This window comes from Akebia trifoliata, unplaced genomic scaffold, assembly GCF_017979445.1.
Source record: "Akebia trifoliata isolate Shusen 1 unplaced genomic scaffold, ASM1797944v1 Contig01065, whole genome shotgun sequence".
NCBI classification, from domain to species: Eukaryota; Viridiplantae; Streptophyta; class Magnoliopsida; order Ranunculales; family Lardizabalaceae; genus Akebia; species Akebia trifoliata.
In genome coordinates, this window is record NW_028237460.1 from 10,243 (window position 1) to 23,518 (window position 13,276).

Below are 13,276 nucleotides of genomic sequence, written 5' to 3' on the forward strand. Positions count from 1 at the left end.
TCCAAAACTTATAATCATATGGGACAAAACACAATAAAATATCTGGCAAAATGTTTGTCCTTTAACACTCCTCTTTACTCCTAATAGATACCCTCTTGTTTTCATCTCAAATTCAAAATTTACATAATAATAAAAAAAAATTCTGTTTACAAATCTAAAATATCATGGGGTAGTGCGCCAAATTAAGTGGGAAAGAAGGTATTTTGAGACACTGAGTATTTTAAAACAGAATCGCACAAACTCTTATAAATCAGCTGCCAACAATATCATTGAATAACACACCACACATGGGACATCGGCACAAAATCAAGTCAGAGTATCCCAAGTTACAACATAAGCAAAGGTCCCACGCATGCTCAAAAACCCATGCCAACCCAACGTCCATGTGAACCCAACTCCATCTTCTAAAAAATAAAAAATCTATTACAAAAGTGCCATAGCCGAAAGAAAGCTTCTATGTAAATAAATAATACAACATAGCTACTTCAGCAACAACAAAAAAAAAAAGAACTGTGGGGGATGTCGGAAGATTGAATCTTGAGGCCACCAACTTTAAAGTCTAGATCTACATCACTTTCAAGAGACGTATTTACATGTGTCATGACCTGCAACAATACAACAAAAGAAAAAAAAAAGAATAAGAGTAAGGAGACCTTAAAAAATTGTCACTTAAAAACCTTCGATGTCGTTACCGTTTACATTTCAGTAATTAAAATGAACAGCGAACAGGAATAGTAAATTCGTCAAAAGTTAGTCACGTTTTCGTAAATATCTCTAGAAAATAATGTACTTCAACTAAAATTAAAGAAAATGCTAAGCATTCCAAGTGTGCAAAAAATCATATATGCTTTTTCTCATGGTACAAGTATTACACACTCGAGGACGACAATCGATGGTTCTCTGCATACTCGAAGTGGCACTCGAGTGCCACTTCAAGTGTTATTTCAAGCACTTTAACAAGGCTCAAAATTAGAATCTAAAGAACATGTGGAGTATTTGTATTTATTTTTATTTTCCCTTTAAACAAAGTTCCGTTTATATTCTCCATTTCTTCATCTCAAAATACAAACAAAGATTTATGATTCTAAGTATCACATTCAATAAGAATATGAATCAAATGTTTTATCTAGGTTTTAGTTTTGGGTATAATATGTAAAACTGAATTGAATAAACTTACTGGGATCGGATGGGGTGAGAACTCCAGAGTGGGAAAAGTCGCAGTTGTAATCATGGCGACCAGAGATCTGATAGAAAGCGTTCATGGCGTATGATGCGTGGGACCTGATATTATTGGGATTGAAACACGGCCCACCTGCCTGTATTGGCTTGCAATCCACTACTCCCGAGCTACACACGTAGTCAATGTTAGCCTGCAGCGCTGCATCATTTGCATCCGACTTAGGTACGCACCACATCTTCCCCGAAACCGAAGGTGTTGATGGTGTGCTTGGTGTAGGAGTGGGACCTCCACCAGACTGAGAAAAATTAAAATTAAAATAAATACCATCACAATTCAGGACCATTCAATTAGTAGATATCATCTATTGGCACATCAGACTGAGTTTTTCTTCTTCAAATGATCTCTAAAAAGAAAGGAAAAAAATAAGAAATATATGAACTTTTTGGAGAGTTTCATTCACAAAGGGTTCTTGAAATCTAGAAAAGAGAGCTCATTTCTTCTCCAAATACCTTCTTGAATCAGAGAAAAATTATTTATTGGACTGTCCAATGCTTTTCTGAAACTATTGGACAATACGGTACAAAGATGGGGAAAGTAAAACTTTGGATTGCGCAACATTTTAAAATATGCTTTCGATAATTTTTGTAAAATTACTATTTTTATTAATAAACAGTAGAATTAATGTTGTTTTAGTAATTTTTTCATCTTTCTAAGATCTTTCAAAATTCCTCCTAGAGGATGATTTTGGTGTCTCTTTAATCTTATTTGGAGTGTAATGAATAATTATGTGCAATATGTAAAAGTTGGTGTACCCAATATAAGTTCTCTTTCATAGGTATAATTATTCAACACCACTCTCCTAAATCTAGAGAGCTTCTATTAAAACACAAATTTTTACTTATAACACACCAACCCATATGTAAATAGATGTTTAACTGGGTGAATCTCCATTTTGTAAGCTGAATATGATGAAATTCCAAGTTCGGTACACTGTTAATTTTAATTCTCAAAACATGCATTCTTCATTTTTTTTTTATTTAATATCTATGAATTCCTATATATACCAATGAATTCATTAATTATAAAAGCGATGAATTCACTCGAAATGCATGTTTTAGGAATTAAAATGAATAGTGTACATAAACTAGAATTTGGACATAAGTTGCGCATGTTTTGGGAAAAATCCCTGTTTAATTTCAATAGGATTGGTGAGTTATAAGTAAAAGTTGGTGTGCCAATGGAATTTCTCTAAATCTATTGCAAACACTACTATTAGAGCATCTCCAACAATGCTCTGTACGATAAAGAGCATATTTTATCCAAATCTAACAAATGTTAGTTTAGATAGTCCAAAATTTGTTGGGTGCTCCAACATTGACAAATCTTTTATTTGTTTAACATTGACTTAAAACTTAACAAGAGGTGTGACTTCATATGTTGAAATCCAAAAACATGATCTAATGCCACAAGCTTCTAGATAACAAAATTCTAAGAACTTTGAAAAAAAAAACATTATTTTTCATCATTGATTTATAATTTTAAGTTTTAGGAGTTCAGTAATAATCCGTTTCAACATCTTGGATCAAGCTAAAATTAAAGATTTAAATTTCTTTTTGTGAATATGAATTGTTCAATAAAATATAAAAAGGGTGATGTGGTCGATTGTCAATGTGATAATTCATGTGGGCCCAACAACCCTTATTAAGATTTGAAATCTTATTAAATTAATAAGGAAAGTATTTTTTTTTTTTTAAGTTTTTATATTATATTTTTAATAATAATAGTCAAAACCTCTGCTAAATTTAGTGCGCAATTGTCTCGATTTGATTTCCCGCCTTCTTTACTTTAACATTTGTCACTAAAGAGTCTGTTGGACTCAAAGACTTAAACATTTGTAGTAAAGAGTCTTTTGGACCCAAATTTTTTGTGACGTGGCAATTTATAACAAAGAGGATGTCAGGTTTAAAGAGTCTATTGGAGTTGCTCTAGCATTACCAATATTTCGAAGCAGTAAAACCAGAGAAATATATCAATAAATAAATAACACTCAAAACCCACTAACCTGTCCGCCGCGCAAAACACCAACATCGTAAACAGGACTGAAATCGGGTCGAAACAACCCGAAATTCCGCTCCGCTGTCGAACCCGGTTTAAGATTCTCATTAAACAAAGAAAATATATAAGTCTCGAACTTCCGTTTCGGTAACAACGGCGTTCCTTTACCCGAGTTAACATGCTTAACAAGATTCCCGTTAAAAGAAACGGCGTTCGCTAGGTTCACATCTGGTTGGTTTGGATCTCCAAGCGAAGGCCAACCAGTCTCCGCCACCATTATATCCACATCGCCGTACCCCAATTTGTCCATCGCTGAGTAAACCGCGTCGATCTGCGCGTCAAACATATTCGTGTACATTTTCCTCGTTACTTTATCGTAAATCCCCGCATTGGGTTTAAAAAGCGCGTAATTTAGGGTTTTAGCAGAGAAGCCAAAGTACGGATAAGGGTTTATCATGAAGGGAGATTTGGTTTCTCTAAGGAACTGGAGCATTGGAGCGAAGATGACTCGGTCGTAACCGCGTCGGAATCGTCCAGAACTCGGTGGTTCAGAGGAAGAGAGAATACCGAGTGAATGAGGGGTAGAGACTTGAATATCGTTGATTCCAGCTATTTTGAGAGCAGAATGAAGAGATTTCATAGCTGGGACGAGAGAAGCAATTAGGGTTTTATCAGCAGTGGCCATGATTTCGTTCCCAACTGCGATTCGATTGATTTTGGTTTTTGGGTAAAATGGGGAAATGTGAGAGGCGACCCAGTTACGTGCGGATGGAAGTTTAGCGAGTGAAGGGATGTCACCGTTAGCGACGGTAACGGTAACGGCGATTTGGGTGTTGGCGAAAGCTTGGAGGATGTCTGCGTTGGTGTCGAAGATTTTGATTCGATCGATTGTGGTGCGTTGTTTGAGAAAAGCTGCGACTTGGGATGGTGGTGGAAGGTTGTTCGCTAGAGTGCCATAGTTGACACCAATATTGTAGGCAGCTATGGAGGGTTCAAGGAGAAGAAAGAGAAAGATAAGAGAGATGGTTAAGTTTGCAGAGCTCGCCATGTTTACAGCGAGAGAGAGAGAGAGAGAGATGGAGATTTTGGGGTATTTAACGTGAGGGGGTGGGGTAGAAGAGTGGGACTGGAGGGGCGAAATAGGTGGGGAAATGGGGATTGTGGGGGTACCCTTAGAACTCAAAGGAGAAGGATCGAGGGGGCCATTTAAAGGTTTGTGCTTTTGACCATAAATAACAAAGTTGGGCGGTTCTGTTATTTATGGTTGTTTTTGACTAAAATTAAATCGAGAATTGAAGATGGAGAGACAAGACGAGTCCAACTTCGCTTAATCCATATCCACCTGTGACAACTCAGTTTGTATGAGATTGACAGGATATGATGGCGTAACACGCTATACCTTACGCGTTTTGGCTTTTAGACGAGTCAATGCGGAAGACTCAAAACGATTTTTAAAATTAGATTTCCTCGAGTTAATATAAGAGAACTGCTATTGACACCCCAGCTTTTACTTATTACACCTTATTTCTTAAATTATTTCTCACACCCCCAATAAAGATTATACACACTCTTCAAACACTACAAAGGTTTGACTCAAATTATAATCTCAACAATATAACATTGGTTCAAACAATTTCAGTGGTCTTTTACAATTATGACTAGACTCATATAAAATCTTAAACCCAAAAAATAGCAACCTAGAAGAGAAAAACAAAAAACTTATAGTGGCACCTCAAGTTTTACTTATACTTAATCATTCACTTATTTTATTTATTTTTAATAGGAGTGTAATAAGTAAAAGTTGAGAGGTCAATAGTAACTCTCTAATTTAATGAGAGATACTATTGTCACCCCATTTAAAAATAAGGAAAATAAGTAAAAATTGGGGTAAGACTAGAAGTTCTCTTAATTTTTTTGTTAGATTTTTATATGAGCCTAATCATATTTGTAAATAATTATTAAAATTATTGGAACGAGTACTATAATACTCCGTGAAATTGAAATTCTAATCTAAGTCAAACATTGATGAAGTTGGAAGAGTGAGATTTTATCTTTAATTGGAGTGTGACGAATAATTTAAGAAATTGGGGTGTAATAAGTTGGGGTGCCGATAACACATCTCAATATAATTCTTCAAGGTTAATTGGAATTTTTTTTGTAAAAAAAAAAATTATAAACTTTTTTTACATAAAAGATATGAGCATCTTCTAATCCATTATAATTGTTTTCAAAATTATAATATAATATATATATAATATATATATATATATATATAATTTAGCTCATCTTATACTATAGTTAATAAACGAGTCAACTCAATATCGTATGGAACAGACAGGACAGAATAACGAGTTTTAATGAAAATGACTAGAATGGCCTTTAGTGAGGGTACGTGTGCAAAGTGCGTAAAGGAGATAGTGGGGACCACATATTCGATGAGTGCTTTAGTTATTTTGAAGTTCGATACCGCGTTGATTTACTTTCAGGTAAAGAAAAGATTGTGTTCGTTTCTTTTTCCCATTCCTTTCCGCGTTTTTGCAACGGGAATCAAACCTAAATTTTACAACCGACAACAAGTCCAAGCGGCACCCTACAAAATGACTAAAATACCCTTCAATAAGTGTCCCATCTTACAAATTAGGAAGAAATTATTATACGACTTAACGGGTGGTTCAAGGGATAACAGTGGTGACAACCATTTTGTTTGTTTTTTATTTTTCTATTTTTTTATTTTTATTATTTTAAGAATAATGCTCAAGTGACCTCAAGAGTATATCTCATATTACACATCCCGATGTGAAATTTTGTAAGAGTCATTGATGCTTTTCATCGAGATACAAGTGTAAACAAAAATACTCTTGTGAAAAAAGAGTTTACTTGTGAATCCTTGCCTGAGTATATTTTTATTTTTTTAATTTTTAATTTTTTTAAAGAAAAAGATAAAAGAGAGGGTAAAATAGTATAATAACATCTAAATTTTAACATCGATTGTGAAAGGGTAGGTAAGTGCAATTGTCAAAATATTAAGTGGTTAAAATGGAATTATGTCAAATCATAGGGGGTCAAATTGTATTTTTCTCTTATTTTTATAATAAAAAATAATAATGACTTCTCAAAAATTAGCACAAGAGATTTAAATAGCTTCCCACGGTTTCCTATTGGATTTTTAAATTGCTTTTGATAATTTTTAAAAAATTAATATTATTTTGATAATAAATAACAAGCCTTACTTTGTAAATTTTTCTTATTTTATGATTAATTGTTTAGCCAATAAAATTTGGAACCAGAACATCTCAAGAATCAGCCATTCAACAGTAAATTAACAAGGCTTAAGAGCGTAGCACTTCGAGATCTTAACACAAATTCCTGCACTAAATAACACTCTACATAAATGATAATAATATAAATAGGCAACACATGGTTAAATGATAATATATAGCAACAAAAGTAATATAAACTAGCAAAATGTGTGTCCACAATCTCACATAAGCATAAGTGTATCAAAGTGTACTCAACGATGAACTCGAACATAATAGTAATATAAATGAAATGGCATAAGTATCACCAAATATACGAAAGTTCTCTTACTAACATCAAATCTCACTCTCTCACTCAAAGGAAAAGAAAAAAATCTTAAACCTGTAATGCAACTAAACTAGTAGTAATAGCCCCATTACTTGGCGTGTTGAACTTCCTTTACATGACAGCTTGCATGATCTCCTCGGTAAATGGTGCGACCTAAAAATTCCTTATGGCAGAGAATGCCATGTAGTCAATCCATCATTTTGTGTCTTCCTAAGGCGAGCAATTCCCCCAAATCTTTTCTCTACTTCCTGAGAAGTTTGACAACTTCTTTTCTATTGATCACATCCCCTCTTGCTCGGCCGACCCGAGGATTTTGCTCCAATGCTCAATTATGCTCTTGGTTCGAAGATATTTTATCTATTAGTACTTGAGTTTCTTTGTGTTGAGGTCCCAAGGGTCGGGGGTGATACTCTAGCACCTTTTGTTGGCCCCGTGCTTCTTGGGGAACTTCATTGTATTTGCTCTATGCCATATATTCTACATCTTTCCTCACTTGGCCTCGTGTTGCCCCCTACATGACTCATTGATGGAGGTGGGTCTCTTGAAACCAGCAGTGCTTGTTGCACCCTTTGAGGTGGTATTGGTGTCCGCTTATGCTTTGAGTTGGTTGTATTGTTTGCTACCTCTGCAATGGTACCATGGTCTACTATCTCGATGTTGGGACGATCATCTGGATTTCAACTATTCTATTAGCACGGCATTCTCCCATTATAGAATTAGCATGCAATCTTGCTGCTCCAAAACATGTTGTTGCATTTATGTCCATCTAAGTGTGTAGGTTGTGAAGCGAGGGTGATCTAATGGAACTAATTTGCTCAACCACATCCAAAGGAATGTAGTGTGAGGGCCTTGGGTATCTAATGTGTTGTCAATTTTTTGCTAGTAAATTTATTTTTTGTGTGCATATATGGTGAGAAGACTTTCAAATTTTTTTACGATGGTACCAAAAGTCGGGAGAGTTTTTTGGGACTCTCATTCCTCGAGATAAGTACTTACTTCGATATCAACTTAATCATGATCTAATGGTCTTCCTCTTTTGTTAATGGTGATTATTGTCCTTTGTTATAGATACCCCATTTTGCACCCGTCTGATCCGACAATTCGTCACTCTAGTTGTTGTGGATTCCTATTGATGAGTAAACAAGCAATTTGAGAATCGAGAGCTTAAGTAATGCTTTTTTCACCTCTTCCTTCTCTAAAATGCTCAAAGTTCTTCAAAGTTTATCTCATTCCTTCACGTTGGACATAGAAATTACAAACTAAGCACGTCTCACATAAAAATCTCAAAATTCGTAAAACAAAATATTTCAAAATTCAAAGATTCGGTCGTTTACAAGTTACCTATCACATCGGAAAGCAAGCCAATCAAACAAAAATTGCAAAGATTAGAGCCAGAATGAACATTTGAGGTCAAGGATGAAGTAATGAAATAGTTTTAAAAAGGGTTTTTCGCGGTATCCACCTACCTCAAGTAGCTCGCTTTCGTTATTCCGATACAAAAAAAAGGAAAAGTATGCATGTATGTTAACTATCAAAATCTAAATAGAGCCAGCCTTAAATACAACTTCCCATTACCATACCTTGACGCTCTAATCAATAATATAGTAGGGCATGGTATGTTTTTATTCATGGATGGTTTCTCAGGTTACAATCAGATAAAAATTATATAAAAAGACTAAGAGAAGACCACATTCATCACATCTTGGGGCACCTTTCACTATAAAGTCATGCCATTCCGTATCAAGAACGCCCAGGCAACTTATCAGCGAGCAATGACTGTCTTATTCTACGACATGATACACAAAGAGATAGAAGTTTATGTGAACAATATAATAGCCAAATCAAATATCGACGATGATCATCTTGTAAATCTGAAGAAATTGTTTGATCAGTTAAAGAAGTACAGTCTAAGGCTTAATCCGACAAAATGTGTGTTTGGGGCAACGTCAGAAAAATTGTTGGGGTTCATTATCAATAGAAGAGGCATAGAAATTGATCTAGCCAAAACGAAGTACATTCTAAGCATGGAGTCGCCCAAATCAGAGAAAAAGATCAAGGGATTCCTAAGTAGAATTCAGTACATTAGTTGATTCATTGCACAACTTATGTTGATCTGCGAACCAATATTTAAATTATTAAAGAAAAATGAGCCGAAAGGATGGAATGAAGACTACCAAGAAGTTTTTGACAATATCAAGAAATAACTACTTAATCTACCAATCCTAATTCCTTCTACACCGAGTTGACCTCTACGGATGTATTTCTCTATGTAAGAAACTTCCATGGGTTGTGCACTAGGACAACATGACGAAATTAGTTGAAAAGAACAAGTCATTTACTACCTCAGCAAAAAGTTCACAAGTTATGAGGTAAAGTATTTGATTATCAAAAAAACATGTTGTGCTCTTGTCTGGACATCACAATGCATACGCCATTACTTGCTCAGTTTTCGATTCTGCTCATTGTTCAAATAGACCCTTTAAAATATCTCTTTGAGAAGGCGACACTAACGGGACGTGTAGACACCCGAATTTGAGCGGGCCCTCGACGTAAGATGCCCCCAAAAATCGAAAATTGGGATGGGTCCCAAAGCCCAAACCTACGAAAAATACAATGCATTTTCAATTAATAAGTGTCCGGGGTCACCCACGTGGCCCATGGACCCGCACACCTCACCACTCTCATACATCTTTAAATCAACCCAATCCAATCCAACTTAAGTCCAATCCAACATAAAACCCAACTCAACACTATCTACAACCCAACCCAAATCCATCACCTAAGCCAAAACCTACCCAATCTACCACTAAAGCCCAAAGCCTACTTCACTACCCAAATCCAATCCAACCCATCATCATCACATCAAACCAATCACCAAGAGATGACACATGTCATCATCCCCTTCCACCTCCCTCATCTAATCAACTCAACCCATAACCCTACCCTAACCTAACCTATTCCCCATCCTCTCATCATCAACAACCCACAACTCAACCATAACCCTACCCTAACCTAACCTATTCCCCATCCTCTCATCATCAACAACCCACAACTCAACCCATACCCTATACACCCTAACCTATCCCTCATTCTTTAACCACCCACATCACAACCCATATCTATCCATCACTTTCCCTTAAAACACTCCCATAAAATCACCTCAACCCATACCTCAAACATACCTCCCATACTCTTCTCTCTAATCATCTAACCACCATCACCAATCAACCAATCTCTCCATCTCTCCATTTGCCACATGTCATCATCCCTTCAATCCTCTCAAAATCAAACCAATCACACACTCATCTCTCCAAATCAAACACCATACTTCTTCACAACCATCTCAACACTCCTTCTCCAAACAACTCCCTTACACACCACTCCTCCCATCAACCATCACTCATCTCATCCCACCAAACACTCTACCCAAATGGATTTGGGTAAGATCCAAACCATTTGGGTTAAAACACAACCCATTTCCATCATTACAAAAATACCCTAATTTTCATCTCAAATTTCATACCATTTTCCTCTCAAACCCATGCCATTAACCACTATTCTCTTCATTCACCCCATTATACCCTCAAAATATCTCTCCAACCTCTATAAAAACCCCTCCATTCTCCCCTCACCACACCTAATGAAAACTTGATAAAAAAATCCTCCACAATCAAAACTCTCTACTCTACTCTCAACACCTCACCCTCAACTCAACTCACTCTCCTACAACTTCAAGCAAGTCCAAGCCAACTCAAAGGAAGGTCAAAGGAAGTCAAGGAAGGGTCAAGGTGGGTTCAACAAAAGGAACACCCCCTCTACATCCCATCTTCTACTTCCCCTTTTCCCACACTTTGCACACACCACAATGATTTGAGTCCTTCAAGGGCCCCTTTTTCAATAAGGGTGCCCTCAATGGACTAAATCTATATCAAAGCCCCTCATACTTGAGGGCACACCTCAAACCATTTTCGATTTTATTTTCTTTATTTTAAAAATGACCGGATCCGAGGTTACCACCTATGGTGGGTGGAGTAGGATGCCTAACACCTTCCCTACTCCATAAATGGACTCCCTTACCTTTGAATCAAAGGTTGGACCGAATGTGCTCTATCCATACGTGAGTCATCAAACGTCTAAATGACATGCTTTTCAAAGAAAAAAATAATTTCGGGTGACCATTCACACCCCTTTCCGAATTTGAATGGTGGCGACTCCAAAACACCCCAAAGTGGAGGGATGTTTGAAAAATATCGAAAATCCCGTGTCCACAGCTTGGCGACTCCACTGGGGAAACATACTAGTAGGTCCGACCCTCTTCTTTGATTTGGTTATAAAAAAAAAATAAAAAAAAATGTGTTCGCCTTCCTTTTTATTGTGTTTTCTTTTTTTTATCTACTAACGTTTGCTTTGTTTGTTTTTGTTTTATTTATTTCACAAGTTTCACATGGGAATGGTTGTAATATTTTTTACATATGTTTTTTGTTTTTACTTTTGAACAAGGGATGTAAGGATGGATACGATTCAAAAAAAATGCACGCACATGCACATGCGATTCATACCCCTATGCATAAGCCACCCCCTCCCATTTAATTTTCTAACCACGGATGCCGGTACTCTCAAACCCCCGAGATCGCTATTTTGGGTGGCTGGGAGGAGAACATCCACCCCATTCACCAACCCAAGATGTGTGCACTTCGGTGTCCATCAAGGTTTGAAGAATGGGTAGCCGAAAAACTACCCACAAACCGCATGCATCGAAGCGTAACTAATAGACAAAGGACACTAAGGTTTCCAAATTTAATTCCGTATCCATCCCACTTGTGTGTGTTGTAATTTTATTTTATTGTTTTTCTTGTAGCCCACGATGGCAAGTTGTATAGATTTTAGGATTTTTATGTTTTGTTCTCATTTATATGTCCCCTAGGTAAAAGGGGGAAATCTGTTTTTTTATGTCATCATATGCATCATCAAAAAAAAAAAAAAGTGACATTTTTTGTGGCCCAAGCCAAAAAACAGAGGCTATGTGCCTCAAAACCCAAGAATTTCGGGCCAAAATGTGATGAGGATAAAAAACAGAGCAAGGTTGGAAGGCTAGAAAAGGTTCTGGTCCGTGCTTGAAGCACGGACTCAAGAAATATTGTCAAGTCCGTGCTTAGAAAACGGACTGGGCAAATTTTCTTAAGTCCGTGGATGAAGCACGGACCCAAAAAAAAAAAAAAAAAAAAAAATTTTTTTGATGTTCTGGTCCGTACTTGAAGCACGGACCAGCCAAAAAGTGTTAGGTCCGTGCATGAAAAACGGACCAAAAAAAAAAAAAAAATTTTGATGTTCTGGTCCGTACTTGAGCACGGACCAGCAAAAAGGTCTTAGGTCCGTACTTGAAAAACGGACCCTAAAAAAAAAAAAAAAAAAAAAAAAAAAAAATTTTTTTTTTTTGGTCATTTCGTTCCTTACGTCAGTCTTAACAACTTTTCTTCTTGAAGTTTTTTTAGTTTTGAGTTTTAAAGCTTGAAAATGATCAAATGATTAACTTTACTAGAAAACTCAGGGCCTACCACTTGTAATCGATCTCGCTCCAAACGAATTTTGCCCAACGCGGCTCACTATCAATCTCGATCATAATCAAACTTGTCCTTCATCGAGTATCCATATCAAACTGGGTCCACGACCCAGATCCAATCAAATTGGGTCTACGACCCAGATCCATATCAAACTGGGTCCACGACCCAGATCCGCATCAAACTGGGACCACGACCCAGATCCAATCAAACTGGGTCCACGACCCAGATCCAATCAACTGGGTCCACGACCCAGATCCAATCAAACTGGGTCCACGACCCAGATCCAATCAACTGGGTCCACGACCCAGATCCAATCAAACTGGGTCCACGACCCAGATCCATGTCAACTGGGTCCACGACCCAGATCCAATCAAATTGGGTCTACGACCCAGATCCACATCAAACTGGGTCCACGACCCAGATCCGCATCAAACTGGGTCCACGACCCAGATCCAATCAAATTGGGTCTACGACCCAGATCCATATCAAACTGGGTCCACGACCCAGATCCGCATCAAACTGGGACCACGACCCAGATCCAATCAAACTGGGTCCACGACCCAGATCCAATCAAACTGGGTCTACGACCCATATCCATATCAAACTGGATCCACGACCCAGATCCGCATCAAACTGGGACCACGACCCAGATCCAATCAAACTGGGTCCACGACCCAGATCCATGTCAACTGGGTCCACGACCCAGATCCAATCAACTGGGTCCACGACCCAGATCCAATCAAACTGGGCCCACGACCCAGATCCATGTCAACTGGGTCCACGACCCAGATCCAATCAAACTGGGTCTACGACCCAGATCCACTTCAACTGGATCCACAATCCAGATCCACAACAAATCAAGTCCACGACCCATAGCGAATCAAGTTCATGATCC

The 13,276-nt window shown here is 37.4% G+C and overlaps 1 protein-coding gene across 1 annotated transcript; it reads right to left on the bottom strand.

Moving 5' to 3' along the window:
• Window positions 1-216: 216 nt before the first annotated feature.
• LOC147380720 (glucan endo-1,3-beta-glucosidase-like) lies at window positions 217-4,421 on the bottom strand. Its single transcript, XM_086431338.1, has 3 exons — window positions 3,243-4,421; window positions 1,178-1,475; window positions 217-605 (listed from the first exon to the last, which is right to left on the bottom strand). Exons 1-3 carry the CDS (start codon window positions 4,281-4,283, stop codon window positions 577-579), a joined length of 1,368 nt encoding a protein of 455 aa, XP_086287464.1. The 5' UTR covers window positions 4,284-4,421; the 3' UTR covers window positions 217-576.
• Between the last annotated feature and the right edge of the window lie 8,855 nt (window positions 4,422-13,276).

Bases quoted from the DNA above. Each gene is read 5' to 3' on its own strand.
- LOC147380720 (XM_086431338.1), bottom strand. From the start codon at position 4,283: ATGGCGAGCTCTGCAAACTTAACCATCTCTCTTATCTTTCTCTTTCTT. The intron at 1,476-3,242 runs GTTAGTGGGTTT...AATTTTTCTCAG, and splicing joins GTGTTTTGCGCGGCGGACAG to TCTGGTGGAGGTCCCACTCC. The intron at 606-1,177 runs GTAAGTTTATTC...GTATTGTTGCAG, and splicing joins TCTCACCCCATCCGATCCCA to GTCATGACACATGTAAATAC.